The 13,980-nt window shown below is 43.9% G+C and overlaps 1 protein-coding gene across 2 annotated transcripts in view; it reads right to left on the bottom strand.

Annotated features, from left to right (window-relative positions):
• GPC1 (glypican 1) overlaps positions 1-13,980 on the bottom strand; it is a 409,732-nt gene that overhangs the window by 67,672 nt on the left and 328,080 nt on the right. For both annotated transcript variants that reach the window (XM_069617862.1, XM_069617863.1), the window contains one exon: positions 8,315-8,434. In XM_069617862.1, the coding sequence (XP_069473963.1) occupies positions 8,315-8,434 (120 nt within the window). The remainder of the gene's footprint in view (positions 1-8,314; positions 8,435-13,980) is intronic.

The following is a 13,980-nucleotide window of genomic DNA, read 5'->3' on the forward strand; positions in this document are numbered from 1 at the left end:
GTGCAGCAACTATGCTCTTAGACTATATATTCTCAGAATATCACACTATTGCCTAGAATGTGTACAAGTACAAAAGAGCACCCCTGTGGCAAGCACTCTAGAAATCTGATTCATTACTAAAATATATGCAATAGGAGCAATCGATCATATTATAATCACAATATGATAAGCAAAGAGTTTTTATAGATATATATCCAACTCCATTCAATGCAACGTGGTTAGTAAGTGTGTGAGTAAAAATGTTTGGTTCAAATTCAAAACACAAAGTTGGCACAGAATATCATATGAACACATTCTTAGAATTGGTGCCCACTAAGTGGACACTGGTTTCGCCCGAAGGGCTCTGTCATGGCAAACAGTTTGATAGAATTACACAGTTTGTTCTAGACTGCGCTGCCTAGCTTCAAAGTGCCACATTTCAATTCCAGAGTTAACCTAGTGAACAAATGTGAAAGCTGATCCAGGGTCAAAAAGCCACCAATATTTTAATTTGGTGGCTGGGGCACATCTTGTGAACATTATGAAGCCGAACATCATCTGTTTTCATTACCTTTTTCTCCTCTAAACTGCTTCACATAGACAATCCATTGGTTCTTTGAGAAAATGTTGCCGGGCAAAATGTCGCCGGTGAGGTGATTTTCTTTTCCTGAACCCTAAAAAGCCTTCCCAAAATATTCTAGGACTGGTGTTATTTACTATTCTAAACTCTAGTCTTAGAATATTTAGGGAAAGTGCTCGAGTTTAATCAGGGTGCATATTTGGGTAAATATCGCCCCCTGGTGGCCTTTTCCTTGTCGACTTTATCACTGGATCCCAATCCGTTTGATGATGGCAAACATGCTTAGAAGAATCCTTCCTTTCTGAATCCACGTTAATAGATACATACAGACGCAAGCTATCACAGCATATTAATGTTCTTCTTTCCATATTACCACATCCCTACATCACATGCTTCCCCGTCCTCTTATCATCCCACCTCTTCTTTTTGTCCACAGACTAAGGTCTGGCCTTGTGGGGCCACAATTGTCAAGAATTAACCTCTAACAAATCCTGCATGAGCTGACACGGGCCCCAAAGACTTCTGTGATCAGCGGCTGCCTTAAGTATCCTGCTGCACTCCATACCCCAGAGGGAAAGAGTATCTGCAGAAGCACATGAGTACTCCCAAACACCTACTCACAAAATCTACATTCCTTCTAGGCCTAACTAGAGCAACATCTCTGTCGAGCTATTCCCCGATGGGGCCACCAGGAACCAGGGCAAGCCTAGAGGGAAGTCCTTTCAAGTCCTTACTAACGTTCTCCTCGCCAGCACTAAACCATGTGAGGTGCCAGAAGCCTCTGGCTGCCCTTCAGTGGTTGGACTGCCTCCCTCTGGAGACTTTGTTTTTCCATCCATCCATTTGTATTTCCCGAGAGCTGCCACTACGTCTTCAAGTCTTCACTCTGGCTGGGATATTACTGGTCCAAAAATGGCCAGGCCTCACAGCTGGGCTTCCAGATAATTATTCTTAATAGGCAATGAGTGGCTATGTCTCCCTTCACATCTTAGTGTCCCCTCCCTTAAACTGTTTTCGTATGAGAACAATAAAACTAAAGACACGCTGCAGAATGGAAACACTGCTTTAGTCAGCGAGCAGCGCCTCCTCCCTGGAGCCTCTCATTCAGACTTTCCTGAGTGGTGCTCACTGCTGCTGCTACTTGGAAAGTGTTGCCTGAAACTGGTGCTGGCTCAGGAAAAGGTCATTCTTCCTCTGCCACGATGCTTGCCTCCGGCTCCAGGGCATGCAGGAAAGTCGGATGGCCTCCGCTTCTAACCTCCATTCCGCGAGCGCCGAGGAACTCTATGCTGCCTTTATATATCTGAGTGCGGGTCTATGTCATTTCATCGATAGGTGAAATTTCGATGGGTTTTATCAGAGTATTTTTTAACAAATAAACTCATTGAAATTGATTTAATTTTATTTTTGGGGGGATCCCCCCAAACAACCCCCACCCACTAATGTGTCTCACCTATTCCCGACCACCCCCAGCCCATATATATACTTTTCTAACCCCCTTAAAAAATGTTTATGAGTTTTTTAGTTAAAAAGTACTCGGAGAGGGTGTGGGGGGATAACAACAACGAAATTTCACCCATGGATGAAAGAACGATATACCCTGAGTGCAGCCTTCGACATGGTGTTAGGGGAAAGGCTGTGGAATAAACGTTCCGTTGGGAATATACCGAAAGATTTATTGTGTATGATACAACAGTTGCATAGCAACACACTTGTCAGAGTGCGATTGGATGAGAAGGAAGGGTTGCAAACTGGATACCTACAAAGAAAGGCGTTGAACACGGATGTAATTGGCGCCATGCCTTTTAACAGGGGAGTTGCTAGGTCTGGAAAAGACCCAGGGCTATGCTGATGTCTGAACTGTTGGGACTGGGGGCTAGATAGTCTTTTGGCTGTAGCTCCTGAGAGTCTATCCGGGGCTAAAACCAAAAGATCAGGGGCTATAGCCCCCTTAGTCCCCCCTAGCAACGCTCCTGCCTTTTAATATGTATTTGGCAGATTTCCATAAAGCAATAGATTTGGATGTGATCTCCCCCATTAAGTTCGGTAAAGTCATTTTGTCTTGGCTTGACCTTTTGATTGATTACACCACGAATGGGCTACAAAAGAACGCCATTATTTTAGGTTTTGCTATATTAATAGTGAGTCAATTTCATTTTGTCGAATCGTTAAAAATTGTGGAATTAAGACATTCTGTCAACTGAACTCATTATAACCTGATAAACAGAGATGGATTGTAGATACGAGGTGGCATCAAATCACCTGATATAAATGATGTGTTATTTATATAGCACTTTCGCCAAAGAGATTTACATAAAACATATTTACATACGATATCACCCAGCTGAAGAATGACAGGCTGAGTTGGTCTCGCTGGGACTGTAACCTGTGCTCTTCAGATCACACACAGATTGCAGCAGCAAGCTCTCAACCCACTGAGCTATTTTATCAGTATGTATGTACAGATAAACAGATACTTCTGTCCTGAGGCGGCACAATATACATTTTAAAGTGCAAAAACAGTGCTATTTTACTTTTCTCCTATGTAATTGTAGAGAAGGAGCCAAGTACCCCCACCTCAACCATCTCGCCCATATTGCCTATATGTTGGGAGCCAGAGTGTGATACACGCGCAGTACCAGTGACAATACCGATACCAAGGAGAATCCGGAGGGAAGGTTCCCATTGAGAAAGCCATACCTGCACGCGAGACCGTATGATGGGCATGTGAATGAACTCCCAGAAGAAGCAGGACCAATGAATGAAAACGCGTATTGGTGATGCCACACGAATCCAGACTGACGTACATGGAAGAGATGCAGAGACAAGAGAAGTGAATTTAGTCTCTAAAGCATCAAGACAGTGGGCCTCATTCCGAGTATGGCGGTAAGGGATAGCGGCCACCGGTAACGAGACCGGTGGCAGTGATCCCTTACCGCCATACTCCGAGTTCCCTTTGCGCCCTCGCCCTTAACGCCTGCTTTGAGCAGGTGTTAAAGTCGAGGGCGCAAAGGGGCCTCCAAGCCAATAACGGTGACCGTAATGAACGGTCACCGTTATTTGCATCTTCCCCATTCCCATTGAGCCCTATGGGGGCTCATTTGGGAATGGGGAAGAGCCTTGGTGAATGGGGAATTACAGCCCCGCCAACCTTGGAATAGGGCGGTAATTCCGCCATCCACCAAGGCGCTGCCGGTCCGGGTACGGCGTCAACCAAGGCGTTAATAGCGCCATTGGTTAGCGCCGTACCCGGAATGAGGCCCAGTATCAAGATAAGTGACTCCTCAGGCTCGAGATGAGGAAACTTGTGCTACAGAAACAATTAAGATATCAAGTAATTTTACACATGTACAGATGCAAAGAAACTCAAGCAAAGTATTCTTGAGGCTAGCTATGCAGAGAATAGATTACGGCATGCACCAACATATACATATATAGGAACAAAATGAAGAATGGATGTGGATGTTTCCACTAAATGTTATAGCAGAGCTGGACCAGAGAAGGAAGGCCCTTTTCCAGTGTGTCGCAAGTTGGAAAACCAAGAAATTGCAGAAGTGAATCTCAGAAAGGCAAGGCTGGATCAGCACCAAGAAGCCAAGGTTTTATCAGACTGGGATGAGCAGACATTAGTTACAATCGTGTGAAAGAATGAAACTCCTGTTCAGAAGGCATGGATGAACCAGAACAAATAATTGTACTTCACTTCAGTCAGAATGAATGGATAACGTTTTAGTTTGAATGTGCTGACTTTTTATTTCTTATAGATTAGTAAATTATCTTTCTTTGTTATTAAGTCTAAATTTGTGTTTAAGAAAATATAAATAAAAAGGAGTAATCCTGTTCAAAAATGTATCCCTGTTATGTCCCAGGATGTGTTCGCAATGCGGTACTTGGTATCACATGTGGTGGGAATGTCCAGGTATTCTGGTGTACTGGTCCGAACTTCTCAGCTGGATCAAGGATATAGTGGGCACTTGCCTGTCTTTACTCCCTCTGGAGATCCTTTTGGGTACACCCATGCCAGACGCTGAGTTGATTGACTTCCCGAAAGTTAGTGGGGCGATGTTCAGAGCGGGGAGATTGGCACTCGCTCAAAAATGGAAAAGCACCCTTGCCCCATCCAAAGCAGAATGGCTTAATAAGTTAAGGGCTATCTTTATCTGCGAGAAACTGACTGCCATAACTAACGATACCATGTCTTCCTTTGAGCAGGAATGGAGTGGTGTCCTTGTGAATGATGAATGTGATGCCATGAGGTTGTGATCCCTAAGTGCTAATGGATTGTCTGTGATCTTCTCTGTGCTGCCTTTTGTCAGCCTCAATTTGTCTGAATTGTTTCGATGATGCTCAACCTCACTACGTCAATCAGCCGGAATAGTTTTAGCTGGTATCTGGTCGCTCTTCCCCCAGCTTCCTTAACCATCAAGCCTTCGGAACATGGTATGTCTATGTGCTAGGGGGTGGTGGGGTGTGGGGGGGCGATGGGCATACATTTATTTTTTAAATACATTTTTCTCTGTTGATATCCTAGTGCCAGGGGTTACCTGAGCACCCGTCTGTATATTTAAGATGTTAATAAAAACAACGTAAAAAAAAAGGAGTAATCCTTTGTTTATAGTTGTATATGTGTTTTTTTATATCACTGCAAACATGATGTCTTCACAGTCAGACTAAAACCATAGTGTACAATGTGATGATGAATGTTGCCCTTGTCAGATGACAAGGAAATCTATGTGATAAAAGCTGGGCAGCCATTTTGGTTTTCCAAACGGATGGTGTGTCATGGATGTTCTCTGCTCTCTCCATGTTCACGTGGATATGCTGCTGATAGTTTCCTCAAGCTGGTGGCCACTTTGCAGTCTTCATTGAACTAATTTTGAGGATGCTCCAAACATGCCCGGGAGGATAGCCCAGGGACAACACACTCGCCCTGGAAGCCAGATGATGCGGAACACCACAGGTTGGATCCCCGGGTCCGCCCTTAGAAACCTCAGGGTATTAAGCGTGTTATAAATAACCCATTACATTTACATGTAATTCTCATCACAATAGTCAATATGGCCATTCCAACAAGCTGAGGGGTTCCCAACCATTGAAATTAAGGGAATATATTGCTTCCCTGGTTCTAATTATGTAAACTGGTCCAGGTGACAAGACTCAATCCATATAAACAATACACTTTGAGGGAATGTATGGTATATTAGTACCCGGCGAGAGACAACCAGATTAGATGCAATCTGATTGGCTCTAGCCCGGTCCATACCCCACGCAGAATCCCTCAAATGTTCATCCCCGGCGGAGGGGTGTGGCAGCCCTCAGCTTTGCTCGGGCCTGTAACTATGGGCCCCGGGGCATTTCCTGATTCAGTAATGCCCCTGCGGCTCGGGGCTTATTGCTTGAATAAAAAGGAGAAATTAGCTGAATCAAGCGTGCTCTACTAACCAGGCTTACGTTGGTGGGGCGTTCATGGTATACTTTTACGGTGGCGCACTACAAATATATCCAGACTGGCCCACCAACGTAGGCCATTCTTTTCACATAATAGCAACATGGGCATCACTGTAAGCCAACCATGAATCATATTTGTGTTTTATTGCGTTACTCTTGGTGCCCATCTTTTTATCACATGGTAATTGCTATCTGTGTGGCTTTTTACCCAATAAAGGGAAATCCAAATGGGTCATAGATCAGTGAAACAAGGAAGAGCATGCAGATGTTCAGGTGGCACAACTGATGAGCGGCTGAGATGGGACGAGCATTGGAAATCGCTCACCAAGTAGCTGGTGTTTCCTGTAAATATGCAGGTGCGCATGGTGGCCATTCGGTACGAATCGTATTAACCTTATACAGGGCGAAAATATTACCGATATTGACCTGTGGCCTGGATATATGGGGATGGCACTACCGAAAGCGCCTGGGTACATGAGAGTCAAAAATATCAAGGAGGCTTTTGAAAATGAAAAAAGAAACCTTGCCAATTGAGTACATTCGTATAGAGTGTGATCTGTCCAGCTGCAATATGACGGCTATTCAGAAAGGTCTATGCTTGCGGCCGGAGCAAGGCTCACTATTACAACAGGTCTGGGACACATATAGTAGACTGGAAGGCATAACTACCATCTAGGACACTTGGAACATCTTTATGCCAAATGTGGCCTAGGTATGTCACTATTGATGGACAGTCTGTACACATCAATTGTTAAATGTACCCTAAATCTCTGCGGCAGAGAGCAGAGCATCGCCCATCTTTCATCACTGGTGAACAGTATTATGTTTGTGGACTCCAATGTGAATCGAAGTGCAGATCCGGCATATATTAAAGCCCATCCACATGGCACTACAACACGTAGGCACATGCCCGTTAGCTCCAATGATGTGAACACATTGGAAATTGTGGGAGCTCGAAGGAAAATACCGCCAACAGAACGGTATTGCAGACTATGTGGTGAGTTAGTAATCAAACCCACCAAACATCTAGCAGCAGAATGCCAGAGCTAGGACAAATTAAGACACCAAGTTCTATTACAGGATTCTAATAGGATTGGCAACTGCGGCCTTCCGCATTTGTGGGATGAATTAGTAAGTGGGAATGAACCTAACCTAATGCATTGCATGGTAGGTTTTTGTGAATCTGTTTTTACAATTTCTAATGACATTTATTTATTTATTTATTTATTTATTTTATTTATTTTTGTATTTGTAAAGCACCTGCAACCGAGGCACTGTTTCAAGAAGGTGTCTTAGTTACATGAATATAAGGCATTGCATAGGTTACATGGAGCAAGTGCCTTGCAGAATACAATCATACTCAAGGATCCATACAAAGGATGTCTTGGTTACATGAATAGTAGAGAAAGCTTAGTTACAGAATGAGCATGAGTCTAGAGGTGTGCAGTAATACATTTAAACACACATTGATTTTTAGTTTGTACCATTAGTAGATGTATGATGATGAATTAGATGATTTATAAGTAGGATACATTATGAATGATAGAATGTGTGTATAAGGTCTTAAATGAGACTTTATGTACAATAATACAAAATAAATTACAAAAAACTAATATTTACAGAGTCTTTACAGATATGAAACTCTACTCTAACATTGGGTAGAAAATTAGAGCTGTAGAAAAAAGGATGACTCCTCCACCTAAATTACAATTCTGGGCCCGCCAGTTGTCTCCTGAGTTTGCCCCACGAATATTGGCAAATAACAGATTTCAGTTCAGTGGGGGTTGCAAGTAAGTTTCATGCCATGATCCAGACTCACATACATGTAGCTCTTCAGAGACCTTTGTGGAACCTGCAAGCATACGTTTGCATTTTAGAAGGCTGCTTGGAGTACCATGTATGCAGGTAATATGACATCTGTTATTTACACTCCAGTAAAGATAGCCTATGAACGCTCATGATTCGGTCGGGATTGGAGAGGTGCGCAAAAGCAGAAACTTCAATAAATACATCTCTCATAGGTTATGTAGACCCCGCCTCTACGCCCAAGTGAATATGGTCCAAGTCCTGGGTGTAGAAAAGTGCTGGTTACCCAATGATTAGGTACATAAATATACCCTATACGTAAAGGTTGTCCTGTTGCCGGGAGGTGAGGCAGGGAAGTTCGTCTGTTGTCCTCCATTTCTCGAGATAAAAGAAAAATTGTAGTTTCCAAGAGATCCAAATACAGTATTGGAAAAGCGTGTTCTACTACTGTGCAGAAAGAGTGGTTAATTACAAATGAACACATTCTTTAAATACACATACCAGTTTTTCCAGGGCTGGTCCGACAGCTTTTTCTTCCATGTTAGACTTTCGTCGCTGTCTCTTTTCCTCCCCGCCGACAACCTCTGTGCTTGCTTTCAGATTTCCACAATTTTGAAAAACCTGGAAACAGAAGAGAATTTGACGTTGAACAGTTATTTCCATCTTTATTTTAAGTTGTTTAAACAGTCAGGTTCATGGAGGCTGGAATGCCATTGCCAGAAAGGGTCAGTTTACAATGTAATGTTTAGAGATTTTGTAGAAATGTGCTGTTTTGTACATTAAATGCAATGTTAGTGGCCATTTATAAACACTGAGCCACCGCGGATTCGTGCAAGAAAGACAGCTCAGTATCTTAAGCGCTTGCTGCTGAGATCTGTGTAGCATAAAGCACACAGGCTGAAATCTCGACTGGGCTACTAGCCCTACCACCATTCAGCAGATGATAAATTAGTACTTTTCGGTTTTACACGAGTGAACCGAAGATACAACTAGAGACCACTTTCAGGTATGCAATCTTCAAAACCACCGTAGAGTGTGATGGTTACCTTAAGCTTACATTCTGGGCTCAAAACTCATAGTTGCCAACATGACTCACTGCAATCTGTAGGTGCTTAGCCAGTCCTGTTTTTTTCTCTGCGTTCTGGGATTTGTAGTCTGACTTTTATAATGGGAAAAGTGGAATTACAAGTCCCAGAATGCAAAGAAAAATCCACGACTGGATAAGCACCTACTGATTGGAATGGGTCATGTTGACAACGTTGACAACTAAGAACCATAATGGCCCAGCTTCACTTAACGTGCATTGAAGATGCCATGCTTGGCCCTGGAGCTCCTACTGGGCTCCACCAAGAGGGAGACAGTGTTCCTTGGCCTGTATTGATCCTCTGGTGATGAAATCAAAAGGGCAGTACCCAAAGAGACCATGGAATGTACAGTGGCAGTAATAAGGACTATACACAGGTTCATATAGAGCGCGTAAGAGCATGGCATGACCTCATAATACTATTCATGCTTGCATTGGTCATACCAGGGTAGCGCAGCTGCTATTCTCTGACCCTTGCATTGGTCCTCTGGTATATACCGTACTGAGAGAATTGGCATGGGGGTAAGTAGCAAGGAAACCTAGATGCACCGCTGGACAGATTTTCTGCAGAATGCAGTAGGAGGCAAACATCTCAACAGAGGGTGTGGTCCACACACAAATGCACAGTTGTGAAAAAGAAGGAGAAGGGAGCCTGGTTTCCTTCCTGTACAGTAGGGTGAAAAGATCTGAAGAGGCCATAGGGATTACCATGGCCACGGTCAGTCAATGGGTGGGGAAATACCCGAACAGCACCCACAAGCGGTGTGTCTCCTGCTCACATGTCATCTCCCGCCTTTCTCACTCCAATACAATAGTTTCAGCGTATAGGTGGCGCTTAAGTGCCACAAGTAGCCCAAAATTAGCTCAGGTAGATAAGGCTGAGCCGACTAATGTCCAAAACCACCAACTATGCTACGTACAAAGGCAATGTATACGTTTACCAAGGACATATGTGAGAATGATGATGCTTTGTGCATCTCTACAGTGATGCTGAGGGGTAACCTATCTTCTACCAAGCTGAGCTCAGCTGAGCAACTTCTTAGGGTCTGCAGGGGGTAAGTGGCAAGCTTGGACAACTCCCCGCAGGTAATTGACTGGACAAGTGCAGAGTAAAGTAAAGTGCTCATTTCTCTTGGACATATCTGATTAGCAGGGACGCGTACACTGTACTTAGGACCACCCTAAGCATTTGCCAGTATAGTTTTTAAGAGGCAATTGCTTCAATCTAAATTAAGTTAGCATTTTCCAAATCCATTGTGAAGTTACAGTATTAAGATGTGATTCAGTCTCACCCTTGGGCATTACTGGAAAATGCCCAACCACTGATAAGTGCATACGCTCCAAACACTGAACCGATTCTTGAGTGTAGCATGATTTTCTACTACTTAGTATGTTTGGACAGCCTGTTAAGGCGGGAACAATTTGGCCAACTCTTGATTCCTAGACGTTTTTAACTCTGAGCCAAACCCCACACACCCCTTATACCTGTTCACAACTCCGACGCGACTCGTAACAATCTTTATTTATTTTCCTTTAAGAAAGGATTGAGGTTGCACTTCAATATCTGCTTCAAAAAGTGTACTGTAGGGTTGGACACGTCACTTGTGGATTTGCTTTCTCTGTGGCTTTGCAAAGAAAGTAGGGTTGGGCTACCTTTGAGGTAGATCTCAATCTTGGGGAACCAGTCAGATGTAGAGCGGGAAGAAAACAAGGTTAAATTTGATGCAGGATTCAGTGTACGAAGCTTTGATTGTATATAGGGTTTCTGTGAAGTCAAAGGGCCTCATTACAGGTCGGGCGGTCCGGAATTAACAGTGGTGATATACCCGCCGCCACTGTTAATTCCGGACCGCCCGATCCCGACTCCTGCAAGCGGGAGGTGATGTTCCCGCCAGGTCTGACCTGGCGGGTTTAACACTACCCACCTGCAGGCGGACGTGGAAACACCGGCACCATCACGATATGGTGCCGGTGTTTCCACTTCCCCATGGGAATGGGGATTTACCGAATTCCGCCTGCGGAATTCCCGGGACACCAGGGTCGTAATGCCCTGGTATTTCCGGGAGTCACGTAGGCAGAATGGTAATACGAGTCCGGCGGTAACCAGGCGGTTTTACCGCCTCGGTTACTGCCGGACTCGTAATGAGGCCCATAGATTAAAACAATTGTTTAACTGATTTTCGTACAAAAATAAAATGTTGATTTTGATTTACATTTGGAACAAACTTGTAAAGCTTGACAGAGTGATCCATATTTAATAAAGTTGTTTATAAGGTAGTGCGATGCAAAATGTTCTTGTTATATGTTTTTGATACAGTGTGGCATAGCAATAAGCCCATAATCACTCAATACACCTCTCGCAAAGTTTCGGTTTCGGCTCTCCTGAATTTGCCCAACACTGGACTTGAGGTTCAATTTGAGCCCCCGACAATGATTGTCATTGCACTGCTTATTTATGTCAAATTTCTGGTCAAATAAGGCCATTTGTCAAGGTTGTGTCTGCAAAAGTGGCCTGACCGGCTCTACATTTTAGGCCCTCTACTTGCGAGTGATTCCCATCACCAGCACTACATTTCTTATCTTTCCCCTGGCCACTATAATGATAATGATAATTATGTGTTATTTATATAGCGCCTTTATCCAAAGCGCTTGTATAAATAATGAATATGACTATGAATACTTGCAATTTGCCAGTCCTTCCTCGGTTTGTCACAATATTATCCAGCAATTGCATCTGCTGTAAAATTGCATTAGGCCTCATTACAAGTTCGGCGGTAGCCTTGCTGGTAAAACCGGCAGGCTGCCGCCGAAATTGGGAATTTTTCCGGCGCCCGGGAATGTGCAATTACCGGGTCATTATGACCCTGCTGGACCCGGTATTTGCCCATTTCCGGGCGCCGGTAAAAAATGCTCCCCATTCCCATTGAGCCCCATAGGGAAGCCCCATAGGGCTCAATGGGAATGGGGAGGGTGGATGCACCGACACCATTCAGAATGGGGCCGGTGAATCCGACATGCTCCACTTGCGGGTGCCGGTCCGTCCGCCAGGTCCGACCTGGTGGGTGAAAAGGCACCCGCGAGCAGAACTCGTATTTTGCCGGTCCCGTAACTACGGTACCAGCAAGCTTACCGGTACCGTTGTTACTGGACCAGCAAACTTGTAATGAGGCCCATTGTCTCTATGTAAGATTTCCACCTGAGTATATTAGTCCTTTTTTTCTTTTTATAAAATCATAAAGGACATTTTCATTAAGAACAATGATTTGAAACCGTCCATCTTGCTACATCGGCTCATCGCTGAAGAGAGGACTGTTTATTCCAAATCGGCCTTCTGGGACTTAAAAAAAAACTGCAATAACCAAAAAAACTCTAATCTCTCACCCTTCTGTCTGGTGCATTCTGGTGAAAAAGGTTTGTTCCAAATTAGTAAATTATATTGAAATGTACATCCATTCTACCTATATTTTCCTTGGCAAATGATCCTCTTGTGTCAATCCTGCATTGGATGGGTAACCTCCAATCCCACAAACCCCCACACTGTAGGTTGCGTAATGTGGGCTTCAATGTACACTGCGTGTACTCCATCCTGTCCCTCCTCCCTCTTGCTCTTTCCTGTACCCAAAGGCTGGCGGAATGTTCCAGTAACATTCTTTGTCTATCCAAGTGCAAGCTGTGAGTCATAGATCATCGCCTTTATTTTCAATACCTTTAAACACAGGAGAGCTTTGCCATTCTACTCTGGTTCCTCTCCGTCCACGACTAGAGGTATGGGAAACGTATATTCTTCACCGCCTGATCGGGTACAAATTCACACCTTTTCAGTTCACGAAATTGCTAAATCATGCATTCGTTTTTGAATTAGGCCTTCGGCAAGATTGTTGACAGAGAAAGTAATGTGTTGGAAACGTATCCGCACAATAGGTGAAAAGCTCTTGTAAAGTGTTTTCATTTAGTCTCCTCTGAAAATGAGCTTTACAAGTTATTTGCAGAAATTATTTTTCCCAAAATAATAAGAAAATTCAAGCAACATGTTTTCACTTCGCTTGCTGAGAAAAGCTCCCAGAAAGGTGTAATTCTAGATTTCTTTTCTAGCAAGGGAACTTGGAAACTCGAGTGAACAGTTTTCACTTGCTTTGCTGAGATCATCTCCAGCAGCTTCTCTTTTGTTGATGTTTTTGCAATATTTTGCAGATTTTGAAAACGGCAAAACATATTTGTGCATCGGTTTCTTCCGCCTCAAATGATTACATTTTGACTAATTTCATAAAATGTTGCCCCTTTCAGTTCATTTCCTATTAGCAACACAGTATTTTGTACAGTGCCTCATCACTGTTCCATGACATGCTCGCTCTTCCATTTTTTAAGAGTACCGCAATTTGTCTTTTCTGTTGTTTTCTGTTTCCATATGGACCAAACCATCCTCTCTGTAGCCTAGTCCTCCCTTTCTCTTCGTGTATTTCTTAGGTTGCCTCTCTCTTTGCCAGGGACTGCCTTTTCTGTCAGTGCGTGAACCCTACCCCTCCCATCTCCTGTGTGGACTAGGCTGGTCATGCAGGAGTATGGTCTTGCGTTGGGCCTTGGGCAGAAGGCCTGCTTCAGTCTGGTGATGTGGCGGGACGGGTGCAGAGCAGGGCCCTTCCTAGCGGCAGTTTTTATTGTGAAGGTCTACAATAAAGTGAGTCTCACAGTCTCCATTCTCTACTCTCGCTTTGAGGCAGTTTCCGTGTTTGCTTATGATCCGATTGTTCAGGCAAAGACACAGGTCTGACTTTACGGTTTTAATAATTGGGTGGGGGGCCTTGGCTACATATCGTCTACGTAGTATGTTTTAAGAGCCTTCACTGTACTACGGCTCTACCTCAGCATACATTACACGAGGTTGTTGGCATTGGGTACCACTGACCTAGATGCCCACTTGCTGCAGACCGTTTCAGGCCCTTCAGTTATAGGAAAGATCTGGTTAGGAACCTGGCCAGCTATATTCCACTTAAAACCATGACCTTCATTAGATCCACACTCTGGCACAGAGTGTTCCCCTAAAACTGTACAGATCGGAAAGCTCGGAAACATCACCAGATTTTAG

The sequence above is a fragment of the Ambystoma mexicanum genome, chromosome 10 (genome assembly GCF_040938575.1).
Source record: "Ambystoma mexicanum isolate Mex_15411 chromosome 10, UKY_AmexF1_1, whole genome shotgun sequence".
In the NCBI taxonomy this organism is placed as follows: domain Eukaryota; kingdom Metazoa; phylum Chordata; class Amphibia; order Caudata; family Ambystomatidae; genus Ambystoma; species Ambystoma mexicanum.